This window comes from Apiospora hydei, assembly GCF_038363865.1.
Source record: "Apiospora hydei strain CBS 114990 chromosome Unknown utg000007l_segment0_segment0, whole genome shotgun sequence".
Classification (NCBI taxonomy): Eukaryota; Fungi; Ascomycota; class Sordariomycetes; order Amphisphaeriales; family Apiosporaceae; genus Apiospora; species Apiospora hydei.
This window is the reverse complement of record NW_027117366.1, coordinates 1214438-1235023: the sequence shown is the minus strand read 5'-3', so window position 1 is coordinate 1235023 and position 20586 is coordinate 1214438. Positions and strand designations below refer to the sequence as shown.

Here is a 20586-nt window from a genome sequence, read left to right as displayed (position 1 = left end):
AATGAGAGAGAGGACAGGAAAATTACTTGCAACCCATTTGGGGGAAAACATCAATACAAGTACATTGAGAATCCGTAGCACTTTTCTGGGGATGTAAAAAAAAAAAGTTGTCTGGTCCTATCAGCACGTGCATCCTCTTATCCAGTGGGTCCTGTCAAGACAGCTGCCCCTCCAGAAGGTCGACCATGCATCATGGGCAGCTACTGCACTAGAGGATCGGCATTGATTGGTCTGTGTGTGTTAAGCAAGGCTGGCAGCTGGAGCGAAAGTGCTTTCTTTGAACAAGACTCTGGACTACCCTGCCATGACACCTAACTGCAACGGCATAATAAAATATACAGTCAGTTGAATAGATGCCTAAAATCACAACAAATCCATCTCAATATGCGCTCTTGAGCCCTTATTATACCTGTTGCCAACTGGGTGGGTAAGTCGACTTGTTGGTACAAAGTGAAATTGGCATCTTGTCAAAGTCCGTTACTAACTGTAGGGAGCTTCTCACCGCCTGCCTCATCCGAGCTGATTCGGATTAAGCTGAACCTGAACATCCAAGCAAAGAACCCCTGTTGTGTCGTTAGGTTCTGGATTGGAAACAACCGCCTTGTCTGTGATGATCTCGGGCGCAAGCGCTTTGACAAGCAAAACAACCATTGTGACTTTGCGAAGCGGTCAACACAACACCATTACCCTTTCTCGGCAGCTGAAGCCCTTCATGCGACACCTGTGATCTGACATTATCTTTCGATCCCCTCTCTTCGAGAACACGATAGTGTTTGCCATTTCGTCCTCATTCACTCTCCGAAACCAGATTGCTGGCGCGACCCTTATGTGAGTACCAACTCGGCCTGATCTACCATCGACCAATTCTGCCCATGTTTTTCCCCTAGGACTTAACACTAACCTTGCGCGGCTTTTGCATGGAACAGACACCCAGACCGATACACCTTCGTCGTCTCTGCCCGCCGAAATCGCAAATATGTCCGACGAGAAGATGTCGCCCCCTCCCGCCGGGAACCGCGACAGGCTTGAAGGTTGGTGCTTCTTCCTTTGCCATCGCGACAGCTGTTCAAGAGAAGTTGCTGACCATCAGAATAGCCACGATCAAGTCCGCAGACATGGTGGGTCACACGAATTGCGAATACGAAGGCAGCTTCACTATATTGGGATTTGTTGCTGATGTCAAGACAGACGGACGATATGCAAGCCGAGGCTATTGATGTCGGTACGTCAAATCAGCCCGGAAACATACTCTGCTATCTCTCCATGCTGACAATGAGTGTTTGCAGCTCAGGAAGCCATGGGCAAGTTTACCATCGAGAAGGACATTGCCCAGCACATCAAGCGAACGGTATGATTACCATCTCGAACAAACCCTCGTTTCTTCGACCTCGCTAACATCGAGCAGTTCGACGACCGTAAAGGACCTACATGGCACTGCATTGTCGGACGAAACTTTGGAAGCTACGTTACTCATGGTTCGTTGACGGTCTCATGCGATCCCCATTCTCGCCATGCTAACAGTCGTACCACAGAGACCAAGCATTTCATCTACTTCTACCTTGGACATTGCGCCATCCTCCTCTTCAAGACGCAGTAGATCAAAGTGATTTGAGGGGACTGCTCGTGCGATGACATTCGGGCTTAACGGAGTTCAGGTTGGCGACGTTCAGGTGCCTTGATACAAGGAGTGCCGCAACGAACGAGTTTTCGGTATTTTGCAATAACTGAATACAGCTCACTGAGCAACGGTTGCGGCAGATAGGACGGTAATGTAATCGTCTTTTTTTCTCAGGGGTTAATGGAAGGAAATTGCCTGCTTATACCAATCATGTATTGCGTGAAACGTATGTGCAACCTGTGGTATTGATGGTCGGGAAGCATCTGGTTGGGAGATCTCCAGGGGTCTCCGTCAAATGCTTGCTCATCTGGGAGATCTAGGACTGAGTCCAGAACCATCTGCCCAGGCCTGAAACAAGTCGCCTTGTAGCTTAAATATGTGGAAAACGCTGCTCGTTTCGTCCGAGGGATGGGTAATTTCTACCAGCCCGGGGTTGTCTAATTCCAGAACATAGGAAACTCCTGTCTTGTGAGGAGAAATATTGCCGACATTAGAGGCAAGATTTGTCTCGCCGCCACCACCAGTGCAATCGATCCACGTAATTTCGATTGGCCTATTCCGCCATGTCTCCAAAGGGCTTGTTAGCAAGTGTTTCAAAGAAGCCGTAGGTAATACTACAAATACTTGGAGATTCCGCTATCACATCAACATACCTCCTCAAATGGGAGGCTTTCAAAAGACTTCCATTGCAATCTAATTGACGATCAGCATTGAACCATCTTTCGGCATAATCCCTGCAGGACTAGGAACGGGATACTCGCCCCGCTTTATACCATTTCGAGCCTTTTGTTGCAAAAGGCAACAGCCAGCAGCCAGGTACGAGAAACTAGGGCGAAATATATAGATTAATAATGAGAGATACGATCATCAACCCCACCACCCCGCCCCTCTGATTTGTCCAGGCATTTTCGAGATGGGATTGCCATCACGATCGAGTGCGTTTTCTCGGGATGCTGTGATGCCATAGCTTTCTCGCTTTCTCTTCTGCCTTCTTATTCGACAATAGGAAATTGCTGGACTATCATACCGCCATCTGGTAGTCAGTCGGTCGTTACAGTTCACGAAGTGCCTTGTCTTTTTGGGGGAAGAGTATATGGGCAATCTGCCGAATTTGACTCGAACAGACGACGAGTCCAGAATAGTCCGGAAACGCCAGGAAGCCTAATATGTAGCGGTCAAGTTTAACTTCGGATGGACGGCGTCGAGGTTTGTGCAGCATGTCAGGCTGTACTGTAGTGGTATCGATCAGTTGAGGTCGGTAAATTGCATGTGTGCATGTCTACTTCGGTCTTATCGTTGAGGTCGTAGCAGTAGCAGGCAAGCAGCTCTTTGGACATCGTGGGAGGTTGGACAAAAATAGTAATCATTACAGTTTCGACCGTGATCGACCCTCTCGTTACTGTTGCGCAGTACGTAGCTTCTCCTGCTGCTGGCTGGCTGGGCTTCTCCCCTCTTCCATTTCGACCCTTCAAACTGGCTGTTCCGTTGCAACCTGCCCAAATGACTCCCCTCCCCCGGCTTGCTCGCTCTCATGCAACATGAAAGTGTCGTCGGGACCCACACCACATGCACCCTCAACTGCGCGCAGCATGCGTCAATGAGGTAGATCGTTGACGGAGTTCGCGCGCTCTGGGCGGCCTGGTCCGTCCAACAGCGGCCAGATGCAGAAATCACGCAGTCACGCCTTACCTGGTACCATGACAGAGTGTGGCTAACAGCCAAGTTTTTTCTCGTTTTTAATATGGTTTCTGTCCCCGAAGTCTCGCAGGGAAAAACAAACCGACGGAGGCTCCATTACCCCAAGCAACAACGGGCAGACTCGGGTAATGTAGGCGCTAGGTATTGTCGCTCTCCCGTCCGCACCGGAGTCTAGAGCCCATGCCTCCGGATCCAGATAGGTGCATCTTACATGTAGCGTCCACAGCAGCAGCAGTATGGAGGGGTCTGTGAGGTACATAGAGTGCGCACGACTCGTTCGAGACAGATGCAGTGTCGGGGTCCGGACCCCATTCGCACGTACTTGGGAGTCGCCTACAGGCTAGAGCAACTGTAGCCGCCGCCAATGCTAGCGTGGACCGCCGGTCCCAAATAGGCTGGCCGGAGCTCGATCGCTCGCGTGTGTGTGTGAGTGTGGGCGTGCGTGGTCTGCTGCTGCTGCTCGGCAAAGCGAACAGCTGTTTGGTGCCACGGCGTGCTTGATTGCTAGGTTACTGGTGTTGCTATTGCAGCTACAACTGCTCGCATGGGACTCCCAGATGCCCCTGGAGGAAAGACGCACGGCGTCGAGACGTTTGTGCGCCGATTAGATTCTGCTCGGGCTCTGGGAAGAAATCCTACATCTCATGACTAAACTTGCCTACACACCTGTGTATATGTGGTTGAAGGGCATACAGATGTATGTATGCATCTTGTTAGTCTACATCCACCATACATGATACTGCAATACCTGACCAGGGGTTGGCTGCGTTCTATTCGGCCGTCTTCTGCAAGGTGAGTCGTACAACGTGCGCCCTACCAACAACTTCTGTGCTGTGGTTCGTATCGGCCTACCATATCCGTCTGGTCAACTGGAAGTCAGCGGGAGACTCGATTACGTTGGTTGTGGCGTACGCAAGTAGGTAGTCAGGTATATGTAGGCATGCAAAATGGAAGACATCTTGTGAGCGCAGCCAGAGCCGTCGCAACATTAGAATACCAAGAGGCAACCCAGGAAGACGGCATCGAAAGCATGGCAAGAGTGGCTGTCTGAATTGTTGCCCATGCCGATTCCATAATGGGATGGTTATGGGGGATGCACTTCTGCTTTATTCCAAGACAGCTGCTGCTGCCCATCCACCCCTAAACAGCATCCATCACGGCCTACATCAGTGTATTTACTAATGCTGTATGTTACATGTGTCTGGTGTGTACCGCCTACTGTACCACTTATTATTAATTTGATGCCCATCAATGTGTGTGGACCTCGTTCGGTATGGGTCCGTTGTCGCCATGGCACCTGCACCCTCCACGTTGTCTGGCCGTCCGTCGAGGTTCATGTGCTTATCCCTTTCAGGTGCACAGCACGCCGCAAGCTTCCATCATCTGTCTCTCGCCGTGGAAAGAAGGGGACTTGCCTGCCCCCACGGCACGGCGACGGATCTACTCTGCAGTTCGCGGCGAGCGAGCGAGAGAACCAGCCAGCCAGCCCGTACGGATCCATGCAGGAGGAATCGTATCATCCAGCTAGGTAGCTACTAGCTGGCTACTACATGTACGGAGTAGGTACATAATGTATCGCCTCGGGGCTTTTGGCTGCGAATGCCGAAAGTGTCTGCGCTTCCATTTGCTTTCCATGCTTTTACAAGCAATTGGGTTGAATTGAATTCATTAATAGAATTCAAGGGCAAGCGCGTTCTGTGGGGGCTGAGGTACGCACGGCTACGACACCCCCTTCTCTTGGTCCTGTCCAGCCAGACGTCTCTCTCTCTACTTCCAGTACGAGTGAGTGATTGATACAAGTCCGTGATGAAGGCGGGGCAGCGAGCTTTTGTCATGGGTCGTCGAATGGACGGTAGGCAGTACGGTATCCAACGTGGCGCATCCACTAACGATCCTAGGCAATAGGATAGGTGCTGTATCGAACCCAGCCATCAGGTACGCTGTCGATACATCCGCCCAATCCCACCTATGTCTGTCCAAGTCGGGGATCGGTCGCGCCTTATTTTGATTTTATTTAGTAACACCATTCGAGAAACGCCCAGGAAGCCAGGAAGCGTCATCGCCGACGAGCTGCTCACCTCGCGCAGTCGGGCCTTTGAGGCTTCGGAGCGCTTCATGTCAGCTCATACCCAGGTAAACATCGTGCAACCCATTCGGTTTGCGTGTGCACCGCGAGAGACGGTGACCAGCTGGTGAGCTCTTTTAGCCCGGCTTCTCTCGCCTGATCTCGCGAGCAGGTTGAGAGACATTTGGCCATCTTGGGGCGGGCCGTTGCCCGTACAATGCACATAGTTGATGAGCGCAGGGCCGTTTAGTATGCCCCGATAGCTTCACTAGTTGATCGCCGAGCCGTTGCGGTCTCTTGCCTGTCAGGGAACTCCCAGATTGACGGGTAAAACATTTCCATTGTCCTCATTTGAGACACTAATAAGAATACCTTGCGAGGTATCGAATTTGTTGACCGCTGGCCACTATCGCCGAATCCGTAGCCCTACAGTGCATTTCTGGGTGAAAATTATATGTAGCACAACAACAGCCTTTCAGGGGCTGGCCGGAAGAAGCCAAGGTTCCTGCTCTAAGCCAAACCTTGAGGTGCTGGACGTGAAGCAGCGTTGAACCCAAAGGATCCCGTCAACTCATTCATCGCTCCTCTCCTTTGCAGTGTTGACCGGGAATGACTGGGCTTATCCATCCATACCTACCTACCTGGGTAGTAGTAGTATGCCTTGCGCAGCCAATGAATACCGGGAGATGAGATTCTTCGCGCGTTGTACTGGGCAATGGGGAGTTCTTCATCGGTCAATGTGACGACCCTCGTTCGTTCTCTATCTTTTCGCTACAGCCGCTTGCAACAGATCAAATCTACCGGCACTCGATAGAAGATACCCATCAACAAGTGATCTGTCGGCGAACCCCTGGTTTTGATAAGTTTCCGGAACAAGGACTCTCACTGTCATTATGTTGGTGAAGGTTTGACTCGTTTCGTTGCACGGCAAGACTCTTATCCCGTGGATTCTCTTACACTGTAATCAAGTACCAGGGTTCAGAGATGTTTCAGACACATCGTTGGTTGACATAATTATGATTAACTTGTGCCGTGGTCCTGGTTATGCACAATCTCCACCAATCATAATTCTTGTTCTGCATACATACAGCACCTGAGCAACAACCACGAATAGATGACTGACAGTTACTGCTGCTGTACTGTAGATGTTTTGTTGGCGGTTTCGAAAGCCGTGGGCTGGGCAAAATAGAATAAGATCGCATGTACGGCGGTAGGCAAGTATGTACATTACCTATGTTCCTGTCAAACTGCGGCCCTTCGCTCGGGAACCATTGGAGGAAAGAAACTTGCTTCTCGCCCCAGCCCGTTAAGCTTACGATCTTGACGGGTTTGGGCATGATGGTCACGAGTTGCTGACCACAAGAAGTCTCTCTCGTACATACACTACGGGCACTAGTCCTAGTGTCTAATTCCCAAGCATGGTCAACTGGCTGGTGGTAGTGACAGTACTCCTCAAGTACTCCGGGATGGCTTGCTTGCCTGCTCTGCTCGCTGGGTGTCTGCTGGCCGGAGAAAGCTGAGAGAATGCGCAGTACACAAAACCAATCAGCATGGCCAAAGTGGGCCGGCCCGGCTTAATCCGTGAGTACCTGCCTCTGGCCCTCTGCTCTGGTGCTGTGCTGTCTGCTGCCCGGATTGTGCAGCCGATGGAAGCGAAGCGGGCGTGTCTTTCTTTTGATTATGCTCTCGAGGTGAGTTGTAGTGGTCATCGGCCGGGACGCCTCCAAGAAGCGGTCAATTGATGCGTTCAAACGTCCCGTCGGAGCCCCCTTCGTATAATGAATGGCAGGCGTTGGCTGACAGGGCAGTCCGGGGATGCCACCAACGGCATCGCCTCATACGTACATGTACCTAACTTATTAGTCGGGGGAGGGAGGCGGTGGGCGATGGGCGGCTTTCCTTTCCTGTCCGGTGCTGAGTGGGACACTCGCATTTGCGATGACTGAAGACGACCATGATGTAATCATTGACTGAAAGAAAGGAAGTCGCTTGGGAATTGTTCGCCTCTATGCTTATTCGCTTCTTGGTAGCCGCAGTAGCACATGCCCTTTTGCCCTGTAGTCTACAGCGCTCCGTACGATTAAACTGATTAGGGGGAGTTTCACCAAGTATTGAATAACCTGGCGTAGGCGGGGCACGATGGCGCTATGGGCTTTCTTTTCCTCCTTCTAGAGAACGGTAAAACCGGGTTAAGGTTGCCAGGGCTTCTGTATGGATATATGTACTTGCTTTTTCTAATAACACCAATTACATACTTACTTACCTACTATCCAGGTAATGTTCCCCTCTCCAGCAGATGTGTTTCCGATGCGTTGTGTTGTACCGACACGACGTTCCGGAAAGACGGGATGCATTTAGGTAAGTGTGTACCTAATGTTTGCAGAGCATACCTACCTAACATTAGTACCTACCTTCTACATAGTATGTATGAGTGCGTGCATGTATGTCTGTCATTAGGTAAGGGGAAACGACGGGGCGGACGAAATGTAGGTACACACAGCCCAGCCCAGTCTGATAAGAACGGGCAATTCCTCTACGGGTTGGCAGAATCCCATCTCTCTCCCCTGTCGCTTTGTCTTGTCTCTTGCAGCACGCTAGCCACGACTGTGACAACGACTGCCCTCCTTTGGGTCGGTCGTTTAAAGAGGCCTTTGAGGTTTGGTCAAATCGAATCAACTCCGTTGCCCGCATAAACCATGTAAGTGAGTGGCTGATATGGAAAGCAGAAAGTAAGTACATATATGTAGTGATCGTCGTCAACGATTGTTGAAACGCAGGGGGCCTGGGGGCCTGCCTCAATTCTGGTCGGTCTACGGGTACTTTACATTTGATGTCCATGCTTGCTGGCTGGGCTCTCTTTGCTCGGTGTACCAAGCTTTTTGGCCAGACCCAGGACCAAGCAAAAGGCAAGGCGAAGCAAAGAAGACGGAGGAGATGGAGAGAGGGGCGTAATACACCCGCGGGCACAATGGTTCATAATGTGATCTTTTTGTTCGCAAAGGCCGACCGACATAAAGGATTGATATCAATGCTATGCAAGAGCATACTGGAGGGGAGAGAGGAAACTGCTATGCCACGGCGGCAACTGTAGCATTTATTTGATCAATCAATTGACCCGACTTCAAATGGTAATAAGGTTGGGCTGGCTTGGATTCCATGCTGCTGCTTGACTACTTCCTCTCACATTTGCATTTACAATTAACCGCATACGTGCATGCGCATACACAACTCATTCTGCAAGCAATTATAATTATCTCAGCAATTCGCTGTACACACTTCCTTGGTAGTAGTTGCTGGCCTGCATCTGCCTGTCTGCCCTGCTGCTCCCGTACATCCAGGACCCTTGTCCCTTGTGCTTAGCAATTGGGGGGAGCGAGAGAGTAACCTACCTTAGCAACTTAGGTAGGTACTTACCCAGAAAGCGCTGAAGAGCACTGAAGAAAGCACTGCGGGCGCTGGCTGGCTGGCTGGGAAAGTCGCTCTGTGCAACAAACCATCACAAACTTAGTGTACCTGGGCAGTACTTTGTCTTAGGGGGCCCACTTGTCCTATGCAACTCAACTCAACTCAACTCACGCTCTTGATCCACCATCCACCATTGATCCATGGGCCATCCATCCATCCACTCACCCCGGGCTGACTTCCTTTCTCCTCTTGAGTCTTGGACCCAAAGGGACTGGACCCGACCCGTACAACCTCTCGCTCGCTCGTACTTTCTAACCTGCCTACCATAATCCTGCTGCTTTGCTCTTCTCTCCTACTTACCACTACAACAACGACTACTACTACTACTACTGCAGCGTCAATACCGAGGCCCTTACTATTCTCTACCAGACTTGGCTTTTCGTAACGAGTGCATTCCCGCCTCTACCCATCCTTCGCTGTAATTTGCTAGTCGAGGTCGCTATCAGCCTGATCATGTAACCAAGCTGCATTCGAGATCGACCATTGTCAAGCAGGACTCCCCATAGTCTGCCTGGGTACAGAGTGCTGTGCAGGTGCAGGTCTTTCTCCTCAAACGATCCACGACCGACTCCTTATATTCCCATCCTCGACATCACTTGCTTCATACATTAGTTTCCGCCAAACACCTTCCCCCTTGAGCTCGAGCTCACCTCCCAAGATGCCGGCACTCGCGATCCCCGATACGGGCCTCCAGTTGGAGAGCCCAACCAACAACCGCAACTCTTTACCAATGCAGGCCTTTGGGCTTGTCCTAAATGACGATGTGATAGAGGACATGATTAAATGTGTGCAAAATGGGCAGAACCTCGAATTGTGCTTAGGAAACAATCCGGTAAGTTGTTGTTCGGGTGTTCGCCCAAACAGGCTCTCTCCTGCTATTGTTCTGCCAGCAAGAGCGAGAAGGGCGCGCAAGGCGCTTGTTCTTCTCGCTATGTAGATGGCTTCGTACAATCGCCCTGCTTGCTGCCTCGTCTCATCCGTACCAGGGCTCTCTGGGAATAAATCTTCTTTCATTCACCTTGTCAATGACCTCTTACCTCCCCAAACCAGTGCTAAATTGTACCTACAGAGCCTGCGATACGGCAACCAGGAACACGACATCAAGCCGACACCCAACTCTTGTGACTACGACCTGTTCCTCACAAACCCTTCAGAGTCAGCCGGCAAAGCGCAGAAGCTGCCAAATCCTACAATGTCGATCTTCAAGCAATTCACGGCGATCAAGCCGGTACAATCCACAATTCGGGTCGAGAAGACTACCAAGGCCGGCAAGGCCGGCAAAGCATCCAAGATGCTACCGTCTGGCAAGAATGCCATGTCGTCGGTATACTCATCCAACACTACGACAAGGTCGCTGCCTACGAGTCCCGCCCCCAACGGCGTCGGATCACCATCACTCAACCCGGCTTTCACAGCCTCTCAACAAAAGCTCGAGAAGAACAAGGAACAGCGGAGTGTTATTGTCCATGAGCTAGCTGTGCGAGATCAAACGCCCGAATACCTAAAGGGAAAATGGGGCGGATCCGAGTCTGAATTCAAAGACGTTCTCGGCAGGGTTGCTGACCTGATCAACGGCAAATGGAGCATGAAGAAGCAGTTTTGGAAGGAGCTAGACGTCTGGAGCTACGACTACGACTCACAGGATGAGCGCCAGGCAGCTATCGACAATGCCATCAAGCAATACGATAAGCAACGTTACAGCTCTACCGCACCCGAGTGGGAGCGCTTGCTGAAGAAGGCAGACCGGGGCAAAGGCATCGTGCTGAGCAAACTCCAAGACCGACTCGCAAAGGGCAATATTACACCTGTGCCCAAAGCGCCCAAGACCGAGGAGGCAGGCAAGAATAGCAGTGACGAAAGTTCCAAGGCGAAGGGCGGTGAAGCTATGGCCAGGTCCAACTCACAACCAGTCGCCTCGAAACCAAAGGCCAAAGTGAGCGACCGCGAAACGCAAGCAAAGCGCCTGCTCTCGAACAACCCCAAGAAACCAGCGCCGCCGAAGAAGTCGGCACCCGCAAGCAAAGCAAAGCCAGCGGACAAGGGTGGGGCCAAGAAAGTACTGTCGGCGGAATTTGTGCAAGACTCTTCAAGCAGTGAAGATGAGGTTCCGTTGTCCGCCTCCATGAAGTCAAAGCCTGCCGAGAAGACAGTGGATCGGACGATCGCGAAGTTGGCTGAGAAAAATTGTGGAAAAGCCCAAGGAATCACCAGCCCCTGCACCGAAGCCCAAGGCCAAGCCAGTTGTACGAGCTCCCAAGGCTGCTCCTGTCAAAACATCCGCAGGCACACCCAAGGCGGCTCCTAAGAGGTCTCGCGAAGAGGAGGACAGCAGTTCAAGCTCTGGACAACCGCTCGCCAAACGTATGAGCAAGACAAAGGAGGCGCCGAAACCGTTATCCAACGCAACGTCGCTCAAGCACCGCCCTTCAGATGCGAGCCAAAATTCGCGAGTTACTGCATCGTCGAATATCTCGTACAAGAGCAAGAATACTTCTCCAGCCAAATCCTCGCCTCTGGCGTCCTCGCCGCCCACCAATGCCTCGGATTTCGACGATGACAGTTACAATCAGAGCCAAAGTCAACGGCAAGCAGCACGCACAAATGGTGTCTCGAATGGAACAGCCACCACATCCAAGAAGCGCAAGGACTACTCACGAGATATGGAGGTCGTGCAGCCGTCCAAGAAACCTCGTGTGAGCCCGTCAGTCTTGAAGAAAGCACAAGATTTCGAGATTTACTACAAGCGATACGAAACTCTGCACCACGAACTGATCTCGGTCCGAGATCCACCGCAAGAAGACCTCGAGAAGCTGCTGAAAATGCGCGCGAGACTTGCGAGCTTAAAGGACGCCATTTCACAGGAGGTCTCCGGTGCCGCGTGAAGTGCAGACAGCATCAGGCCCAGTCAGCTATGTATGCGATATTGAGAAGGATGGGCAGACAGTCCCACCCACGGCCTACACAAGGGGCACGAAAAGGAGAAGATGGTTGGCATTTTAGCAACCGTTTGTCATTCGAGGCGAATCATAGAGGACGGCATTTTCATTTTGGCTGCTGCCACCACCCATAATTTGGGCTTGGGTTCCGGCGGCAGATTGGCATCATCATCTAGCGAGAGGGGGAGAGAAAGGTCATGCATATTTATCTGTTTTTGGACTGGAATGGACACTCGGAACGACGTTTGGCAATTCTCGAGCATAGGAGTCACGGCGTAGCACCTACATGGAACAGCGATTCTTCTTCATTCCCGTATACTCTCAAGGCATATTTGATTTCTCTCATTCTTTCTTCCGAATTCTCTTCTTTTCTTTTTGTCAAAGGTGTTTTTGCTACCATCTGCATTATCAAATCAGGACACAGGATCTGGAATGGAAAACATGCAGGTACCAGCTTGTTGTATCAAGTGGTTCCCGCACGACGTGACGCGATGATGGGTAAATGCCCGAGTATAGAAGACAAAGAGGCCGCACACATAGCGGACAGCCAAGCGAATCATGAGGAAGGATGAAGAAAGCCTCTCCCTACCGTTGGTTACAGAGCAGCATTGCATATCTATATATTATATATATTCTTCAACGTCTTTCCTTTCTAGGCTACAGGGGGCACTTGACAGAGAGTTGCCGAAAACCTACTTACGTAGCGAAATAGCTGATGTAATTGCAATACGAGATGATCACTCGCCATCGAATCTGGGAAATACCATGGAATGGGAAAGTCGCGGGTGTCGTGTGATGAAGATGTCCTGCATGTGCATGTGCTGACGTATGCTGTGCTCGCTCCGGGTTTCAGTCTTGTGGTCTCTCTCAAACCGCAACGGATGCCAGCCAGCCAGGTTGGTTCTGCGCACGCCCAAAAGGGGTTACACAATCAGTGACGTCTTTTTGCCCCCTTGACCAAGTGGAAAATACGTACGAAGGTACGGATAGAGAGGAAGTGGCCATGGGCGTTTAGGTGCGTGTGTCTGTCTATCTGTTGGGGAAAGAGTTTCAGACGGATGCTGCCCGTATAGTGGTTTTTGAAGTCATCGTGGTTATACGTATGCACTAGGGGCAGGCCATGAAAGGGGAGCGGGGGATGTCTCGAATCCTGCCGAGTCTATTGCGGGTACGGCGGTAGACGAGCGCGGCCCTGCATGCGTCATGCAGGCAGCCCAGCTGCTGCTGCTGCTGCGCGAGGCGAGGCGAGGCGAGGCGAGGCAGTTCGCGCAGATCATTTTTCTACTGCCGCATCCGGCTTGTTTGGCTGCAGGTCATTACTTATCATGGTGGACAGTGGACAGGCATCTTCTTGCCAAGATCCAACAACGAACGACCCAATCCACCACCACCATCCTCTCTCTCCACAAAGAGAACCTGGGTAAGCACGTTGCAAGGTCCGTACACCGGTGTCCTGCTCTCACACACAGTAAACTTCGCTTGCATAGTGTCTGGGGAGAAAGCGGATGGGAGCTTGGACAAGAACCATCCGCAAGATCGGATCGCCGCATCCGGTAGGATCCAAATACGGGGGGGCATGGAAGCAACGAACGTAGCAGCAGCAACACGAACACCCAACATTCTTGAGAGCACAAATTTGGGCGACGTTGCGTCTCGAATATAAACAAGAAGTCAGGGAGGGCAGAAATGACTAGGTCTTGGTCTTGCTTTGTATACTGGAAGCAAGCAAGAGAGCAAGGCTGGGCGTACATCGTATCCGGAGGGAACCGGCAGATACTGGAAGTAGCCACGGCAGACGCACGATGATGGCTGCTGCGGGATACCGCTACAGGGAAGAAGACGTAGAGAGTTTGAGGGGAGTGGGCGGGCTCGAAACAACCAATCGCGATCCATCAGAGGTAGTAGATGGGTAGACGACTAATGCCCCTACCCGCGCCCGCATCCATCCCATCCCACATGGGGCCGAGGGGATGCCGACCTACCGACGAACGGAGGTTGAAAAGCTCTGAAGACCGGCAGGTCTAAAAGGTGTCTAAAGCATCCCCCCTCATGAAAAGCACTATATCTGATACACACACACACACACACACACACACACATTCCCCTACTTCCCCCCGTCGAGCCCGGTCGTATGGCATGTGTGCTATGAATGGAATGGCGCGGCTCTACCCCCGTTTACTCAAGGTGGGCAAGCCACGCCCACCAACTGCATAGTCCGCATACCTGGCGTATATTAGGGCCACCTGCCTATTCGAGCCGCCGCTGTTGGTCCCGACGGCTCGGTAACCACAAACACACCCACGGCTACTTGCACACACCGAAAGGAACGCGAGCGCCCCCGGCCTGTGTGCATGCAGCCTGAGGTTTGGGGCAGGGCACTCTGGCGAAAGCATCCTTCTGGTGCGAGTCCGAAGCTCGGCGCCGTGGCGATGGGCTTGGTCCGACTGGGCAAGGCAACTCCGATGCCCATCGGGAAACAGGATAGCAACTGGCCCGCTGAAGCCTAAAAGCCCATCTCCAGCTGTGTTGGCGCAAACTGTAGCAGTTGCTGCTATCCTGCCCAATGATATCTCGGCATTACTTGTTTAGGTAATGCAGAACAGAGGCGCTGCCGGCAGCCATCTCTCCGCCGCCGGCAACGGGGAGCCAGCCGTGAGGCCCTGACGTCGGTTGCATGTCTCGGCGGGCAGCGGGCCTCCCTACCAACAGAGACCATGGTTTGGTAGAGTAGACGGATGGGAAGAGGAAGACGATCGACGTTTCAACCCACGCGGGGCTACACGAGAATGCCTGGCACCTGGCTAGACCAGGGGGAAGGGGGGGCAGGGTGCGCATGGGTTTCGTTGATGATCAGACGATGCAGGTCCGGTTTCCTCATCGTATGCAAGGGCAGAATAACGCCGCTTCGTCGGTTGGTTGGGCGCTTAGCTTTCAACATGGAGCCACGAGAGAGCAGATAGATAGGATGGGGCGAGAGAGGAGACATGCTCCGCCCTCTCCTTAGAAGTTCAGAAGCAAACAGTGTGGGTGGGGGAGGTTGTTGGATTGACCAGTCACAACAGGCATGGAGGGGAAGAAGGTGTAAGTCATTGGAGCGGCGTAGTGTGTGTGTATGCAAGTATGTAGTATCAATGCAGCTCGGCTTGACCCAGCACTCTGGTAACACCAAACTGAATTGAACAGTGCATGTAGCAAAAGATGGGGGCGGATTACTCACATGGCTCGTGTGCCTCATTGGCTACATGTACACAAAACCTTGGAGCCAAACCAAACCAAACCGATCAATCAATCAATCCATCGTGAGCAAGTATGAGAGTAACGAGGTATGTGTGCATGTGATGATGATGTACCACAGCATGGCCACCTTCCCAGGACCAAACCCCACCAACAAACAAAAACATGGATACGAATCCTATCCGACTTCCTAAGGCAGGAGGTATCTAACTCATACTCATGAACGGGGCCCGGATGAGGAGAAGAGGGGAGAAGGGGGAGGAGGGGGAGGGGATACAAACCTTCCAGGGAAGAAGAAGGAGAAGAAATGCAGAATGCATGGTAGCAATCAGCAGTAGCAGATGCAATCGATGCATTTAGCAGATACGCATGCATGCAAAGTTCACTAGAGCAAACATTTGATGGAGGCAGGAGCGAAGCGAGCACAGATGCACTTTAACCTTGGTTTTCATGATCGCCGGTTGATATGCAGGTCGCGCTTAGCCAGCCAGGGTCCGTATGCACGCATGGCGCTTACGACGGAGCAGCCAGGCATGGATCCATGGCATACACACACAGTATGATAGTAACGGTTATCAGATCCTATAAATAACTCTCTACTGGATCAGGCAATCGCAAGTATCATCACGCCCTGGTCCGCCACCCGGGTTGATTACTTGATGCCTCCGGGCATCGGCATGCCACTCGGCTGTGAGGTAAGTATGAGATATGGAGGCAAGGTAGGCTTGCTTGCTGTGGTATGCAGTATGGACCACAAACTCCCCCATGCCTGGCACGCATGCTCATGGCAATACAGCACGGCATCTCGTGCGATTGATCCCCCGTTCAACCAACTCCCCCTTGCCGTGCCCGCATGGTAGTATCTTGCGAGCTTTCTTGCCATCGCCAGGGGTCGACCACCATGTGGGGATACACAATGTGCTGCCCCATGTACGGTTCGTGTAAGCATACTGGTTGGTGTTGGAAACATGGATGTGTTCGTCTGCCAACATCGCCACTCCACTCTCACCCTCCTCGTCGGACGGTACATGTGCGAGATACAAGCCCAAGTACCACGACCTATGGTACCAGAGAAGATACAAAGCCATGTTGTAGGAGGTAGCCACTTTGAACGTGGAAGACCATGGCACGTGGGCTTAGATGCAGCCCTCGGCCCGTGACTGACTGGCTTGCCTGGTGAATGTCTGCCCCAAAAGACCGTGTATGGGGAAGCAGAGGGGGCCGAAACAAGTCGAGAGAGGCCAAGAGGCCAAGCAGTCAGTGGTTTCCCAGCTCTTGTGAGGCTATGGGCTGTCGTTAAAAGCCGCTTCTGGGGGTTGGAGCTAAGGTAGTCAACTCACCGCATCAGCGCTTGATCGTCTGGTTTGCCATTGGAGTCATGGAAGCCTCAAAGCACACGCACGTCTACATCACAATCGACAAAACTTAGATAGAATGCAGGCTTGCTGAGCTGAGTATAATAGCAGCGATGAGAAGACTTATACAAATCGTTTGACCATGACATCGTAGCACACAATGAAGGTCATGGGAAGCAAAGTGGTGCAACGACACTCATTCTATTTGATATAAGCTGTAAATATGACTACTAAAGAGCAACTCTCAACAACGTTCGCAAGTAGAAACCCCCTCATACATCTCTCCGCGCCCAAATCCAATCCCACAGCCCTCACGACACTGAAGATACGGCACGATGGCGCGAAAACAGCAGCGACCTAAAGACATGGACCCAGCCATCAACTTCCCCCAGTATGGCATGCCACCCTTCCCCTTCAATCCCTACCCGGCCTTCGGCGGCGGCATGCCGTATGTGAACCCCAACGGAGCCCCCTTCGTCGTCCATCCGTTCGCTTCCTCCGTTGACCTCCCCCGGCCCTATGCAGTCGCCAAGAAAGACCACCGGGACGGCATCGCCGGAGGACCAGGGCCATGGGACGCCGGCAAGACGCCAACCGACATCGACAGCATGCTCTCGGCCGCGGAGCGAGTCTGCACCGCTGCCCGCAACATCTACGAGCAGAGCAAGGAAAGCGTCAACATCTACCAAAGACTGAAGAATTTTGACGACGATGTCGAAAAGGTGAAGGACTACATCGGCGACAACCTCCTCCAACAAATCTGGACCAAGAAGATGGAGAAGCTCCAAAGGGACAAGACCAAAGGCCCGCCACGTATGCAGCTTGCCAGCCAACAAGAATATTTGGCCGAGTCCTTCGACGAGTTGGACGCTGCCGCGCGGGATCTACTTGATAAACTTCCGCGGAGCCACCATCAATATGACAACCGCAAGACGGCCCTCGACCAACTCCGACAAGCGGGAGACCGAGTGAGGGGAGTCCTCAGGCAAGGCCAGCACGAGTAAAGAGGCATATGACGACCTAATGAAAGATTTGAAATTGATTACGACTATGACAGACCCGACGAAGTCAGCTATCTACCGCTTTGAGAAGTCAGAGGTTGGCTCTAAGGATCAAGAGCAATCCCACGATGACATGGACGATGAAGACGCTTGAGCGAGAGGCTTGTATGCCACCAGTGCGGGACTAGCCCGCCGAAGGAGTGTGTGGACTTGGGTTCTCGCAGATGGCTGGAGGAATCGTGTGCGTTTTTTCAGATATTAGCAGTATCCTAGATCATGTGGAGGGAGGGAGGATGTCTTTGTACCACGTACCTAGAAGAAAAAGAAGGGTGAAGCATCGTCCTCATCAGAGTAATCAGAATCGAATTGTAGGCGCATGGTCCCGCCTCCCGAAGGAGAACAAGACTGCCACCCACGCTGCGTATTGCACTCAAGTGATTTTGTACACACAATCTTCAGAACGACTCTCCCATAGGGTACACCGGTCGCCCGCCCGTCTTCTCCTTGCGGATATGCACGAGGGTGCCGGAGCCCTGTTTTCTGATGCCCATTCTAGACTTGGAAACTCAAGCCAGGTCCTTACGGACAGACCGCGTCAGGTCCCGCGCGGGGCGGGTGACGGGTAAGAAAGTGAAGATTACTCCGAATTTCTCATATGCGAAATGGTAAGGTGCTGGAAAGCCTGCCCGAAAGAAGGAAACCAGACCGAGAAGCTGCTTGCGCAGCCTCTCTGTGTTTGTGGCATAGAAACGCAGCGTTGATGAGGACGATGCTTGGGGAAGGAAAAGGAAGGAGGAAAAGCCAGAGTCAGGCCAAAATTCGATATTTGAGGTCAAAATTGCATGGAGCACAGCGGCGGTAGTCAAAAGTGGTCCCTAGCTGACTGGCCAACCAGAACGGCTGATTGTGGTTGAGTTTGGTATCAGTGGACCCTCAGGCCTCAGGAACCTACCTAAGGCTACCTTTTCCCTAGGTTAAGTACCTTCGTACCTGCCTATAGTGGCTTATGGCTTCCTCCCGAGCAAGTCGGCGCCGCCATTCGCCTCTGGATCGGAATACAATTGATGTACCGTTAGGTACGATTGACTCAATCTGACACGCTAATCCAGTATCCATCCGGGATGGCAGATGTTCTAGACCTTGCCCTGGCCACATGCAGGAGGTAAATCGCCTCTCTTGTCCGCCTGCACCGCTTTCTCCTTCTCTTCTCCTATTCTCCTTCTTTCCTTCAACTCTGATTCTCCTATCTCCTTCTTTGACTCTCTGCGTGTGTGTGCCTTTCAAAAAACATAAAGAAGCAAATATCTCAAACATGCATACGTCTCTGGCGGATTACCCTCAAGTCTGGCAAAGGCCAGCTTTCGAGGACTTGCTGGCTTGCCTTCAAAAACTGCGAGTCGATCCTCCCGTATGGAATCCCAGTTCGTCACGCAAAATCATCCTGAGAGACCATGAGAATTCCGCCGCATTCCGCCGTGAAGTGGCGGCTTATCTTGGCACCATCATCTCGAGCAGTCTCAAATGGATCGACGACGAGGACCAGAAGGAGGTCTTGTGGGAAGAGGCCAGTCGGCGCTTATCGGAGCGGTGTGGCAGGGCAGGCATGGGCGAGATCACTCGGAGATGGCCCTTCGAGGATGCTGCCTACCCGCCCTTTGAGCTGACTATTCGTGAACCTCCGATCACTGGAGACGCACTTGGTTTGAAGACGTGGGGCTCCTCGTACGTTCTTGCGCAACAGCTAAGCCGGATCGCCACCGGCCCGTTATCCCATCTACTATCCAAGACAGCTGCGGAGTCCTCAGTCAATGTGTTGGAGCTTGGGTCGGGAACAGGCCTCCTCGGCATGGCAGCTGCCGCAATCTGGCAGACAGGAGTGGCCCTCAGTGATCTTCCGAACATCGTACCGAACCTTGCCTTCAACGCCGGCGTAAACCGTGCCTTAATTGAGGCTCGCGGGGGCAACATTCACGCAGGCGCACTGACTTGGGGCGGTTCAGGCGAAGACGATGGCCAACTCTTCGCGAAGAAGAATCAGTTCAAGGTTAGAGCGTAGCCACCGCCAACTCTGGGGATATCTATTGACCATTATTTACCAATTATACAGATTGTGCTTGTAGCTGATCCCCTTTATGACGATGATCATCCTGTACTGCTATCATCGGCTATACAGGATCATCTGACCCGTGACAACGATGCCAGAGTAGTCATCATGGTACCCCTGAGAGACGCAGTGACGAAAAAGCTACTGTCAACCCTCCGGGATATCCTGTCACAAGGAGACGACCCAGTGATATGCTTGGAAGAAGACCTTCTACCTTGCCAAGATGACTGGGACGAGAACGAGGACTCTACTCAACTGGAATGCTGGTGGGGCATCTTCAGGAGGCAGCACATATTGTGATGAGCCATGCAGTGTTGAGCTGACAACAGGCAACTCTCAGGAAAATTTCAGACAAGTGTAGAATGGGTTACCAAAGACCGTTAGGGCGATGTTTTATGGACTCGAGATAGACTAGAGTAGAGCATGGCGTTGAGATGGCCTGACGAATTGGCTGCGTAGATGGCTAGACATGGGTAGAACTGTGGCGTTATGAATTAGAGCACGTCGTTTTCATCCTCCTCATACTTATTATTCGAATATTGTGTTCAGTGTACTGCCTATGTGCAGCCCCCGACATTTATGACAAGTCAATGTTCTGGGCTCAAACGTTGTTTCTCTATCGGTAGTGTCCAGGGGCGCCTTGGAGAAACAGACTAAATATTACTACCCCGTCATGAAACGGACGACCTGGGAGCCGCTGGGGTTCTGTAGCAGTATTGAAATAGGGGACCCAGTAGATTTAGATGAGGTAGGTTCATATAACAAGACCGACTTCTTGGCTCCGACATGGCTGATCCTACTCATTTCGAAGGGGGCGCCAGCCATCTATCATGCAAGGGCGGTATCACTTCAAATAAATAGAACAGCCAGACTGGAACCAGGGAAGGATCAAATCAACATAGCTGGCTTATCATGGAAGACAGCTGCACCTTTTCTAGACCAAGGAATTCCGATAGTCCGACGGTTCGTTGACGGTCACGTCACGGGGTTCGTGTCCAGCAGTCACGTTAAGCGGCTTTCGCCCGCCAAACGCCCGCAAAACCGATTGTTGCCGTCATTCGAAGGTGACGAGGGCTTATCGAAGGTCGATTCTCTCGACCTTTCGATTCT

At 52.1% G+C, this 20586-nt stretch overlaps 5 protein-coding genes across 5 annotated transcripts; all 5 read left to right on the top strand.

Moving 5' to 3' along the window:
* Positions 1-976: 976 nt before the first annotated feature.
* PG997_009457 (uncharacterized protein) lies at positions 977-1597 on the top strand (the record flags this gene model as incomplete). The annotated part of the gene is made up of 6 exons (XM_066813772.1): positions 977-1031; positions 1096-1118; positions 1189-1222; positions 1287-1348; positions 1406-1475; positions 1533-1597. The coding sequence occupies 6 exons, from the start codon at positions 977-979 to the stop codon at positions 1595-1597; spliced, it is 309 nt and encodes a 102-aa protein (XP_066665734.1).
* Positions 1598-9504: 7907 nt separating this feature from the next.
* Positions 9505-11728, top strand: PG997_009456 (uncharacterized protein; the record flags this gene model as incomplete). Its single annotated transcript, XM_066813771.1, has 3 exons — positions 9505-9678; positions 9916-10995; positions 11042-11728. The coding sequence occupies 3 exons, from the start codon at positions 9505-9507 to the stop codon at positions 11726-11728; spliced, it is 1941 nt and encodes a 646-aa protein (XP_066665733.1).
* Positions 11729-13936: 2208 nt separating this feature from the next.
* On the top strand, positions 13937-14289 carry PG997_009455 (uncharacterized protein; the record flags this gene model as incomplete). Its single annotated transcript, XM_066813770.1, has 2 exons — positions 13937-13966; positions 14020-14289. The coding sequence occupies 2 exons, from the start codon at positions 13937-13939 to the stop codon at positions 14287-14289; spliced, it is 300 nt and encodes a 99-aa protein (XP_066665732.1).
* Positions 14290-16706: 2417 nt separating this feature from the next.
* On the top strand, positions 16707-17375 carry PG997_009454 (uncharacterized protein; the record flags this gene model as incomplete). The annotated part of the gene is made up of 1 exon (XM_066813769.1): positions 16707-17375. The coding sequence occupies one exon, from the start codon at positions 16707-16709 to the stop codon at positions 17373-17375; it is 669 nt and encodes a 222-aa protein (XP_066665731.1).
* Positions 17376-18684: 1309 nt separating this feature from the next.
* On the top strand, positions 18685-19776 carry PG997_009453 (protein-lysine N-methyltransferase EFM2; the record flags this gene model as incomplete). The annotated part of the gene is made up of 2 exons (XM_066813768.1): positions 18685-19416; positions 19480-19776. The coding sequence occupies 2 exons, from the start codon at positions 18685-18687 to the stop codon at positions 19774-19776; spliced, it is 1029 nt and encodes a 342-aa protein (XP_066665730.1).
* Between the last annotated feature and the right edge of the window lie 810 nt (positions 19777-20586).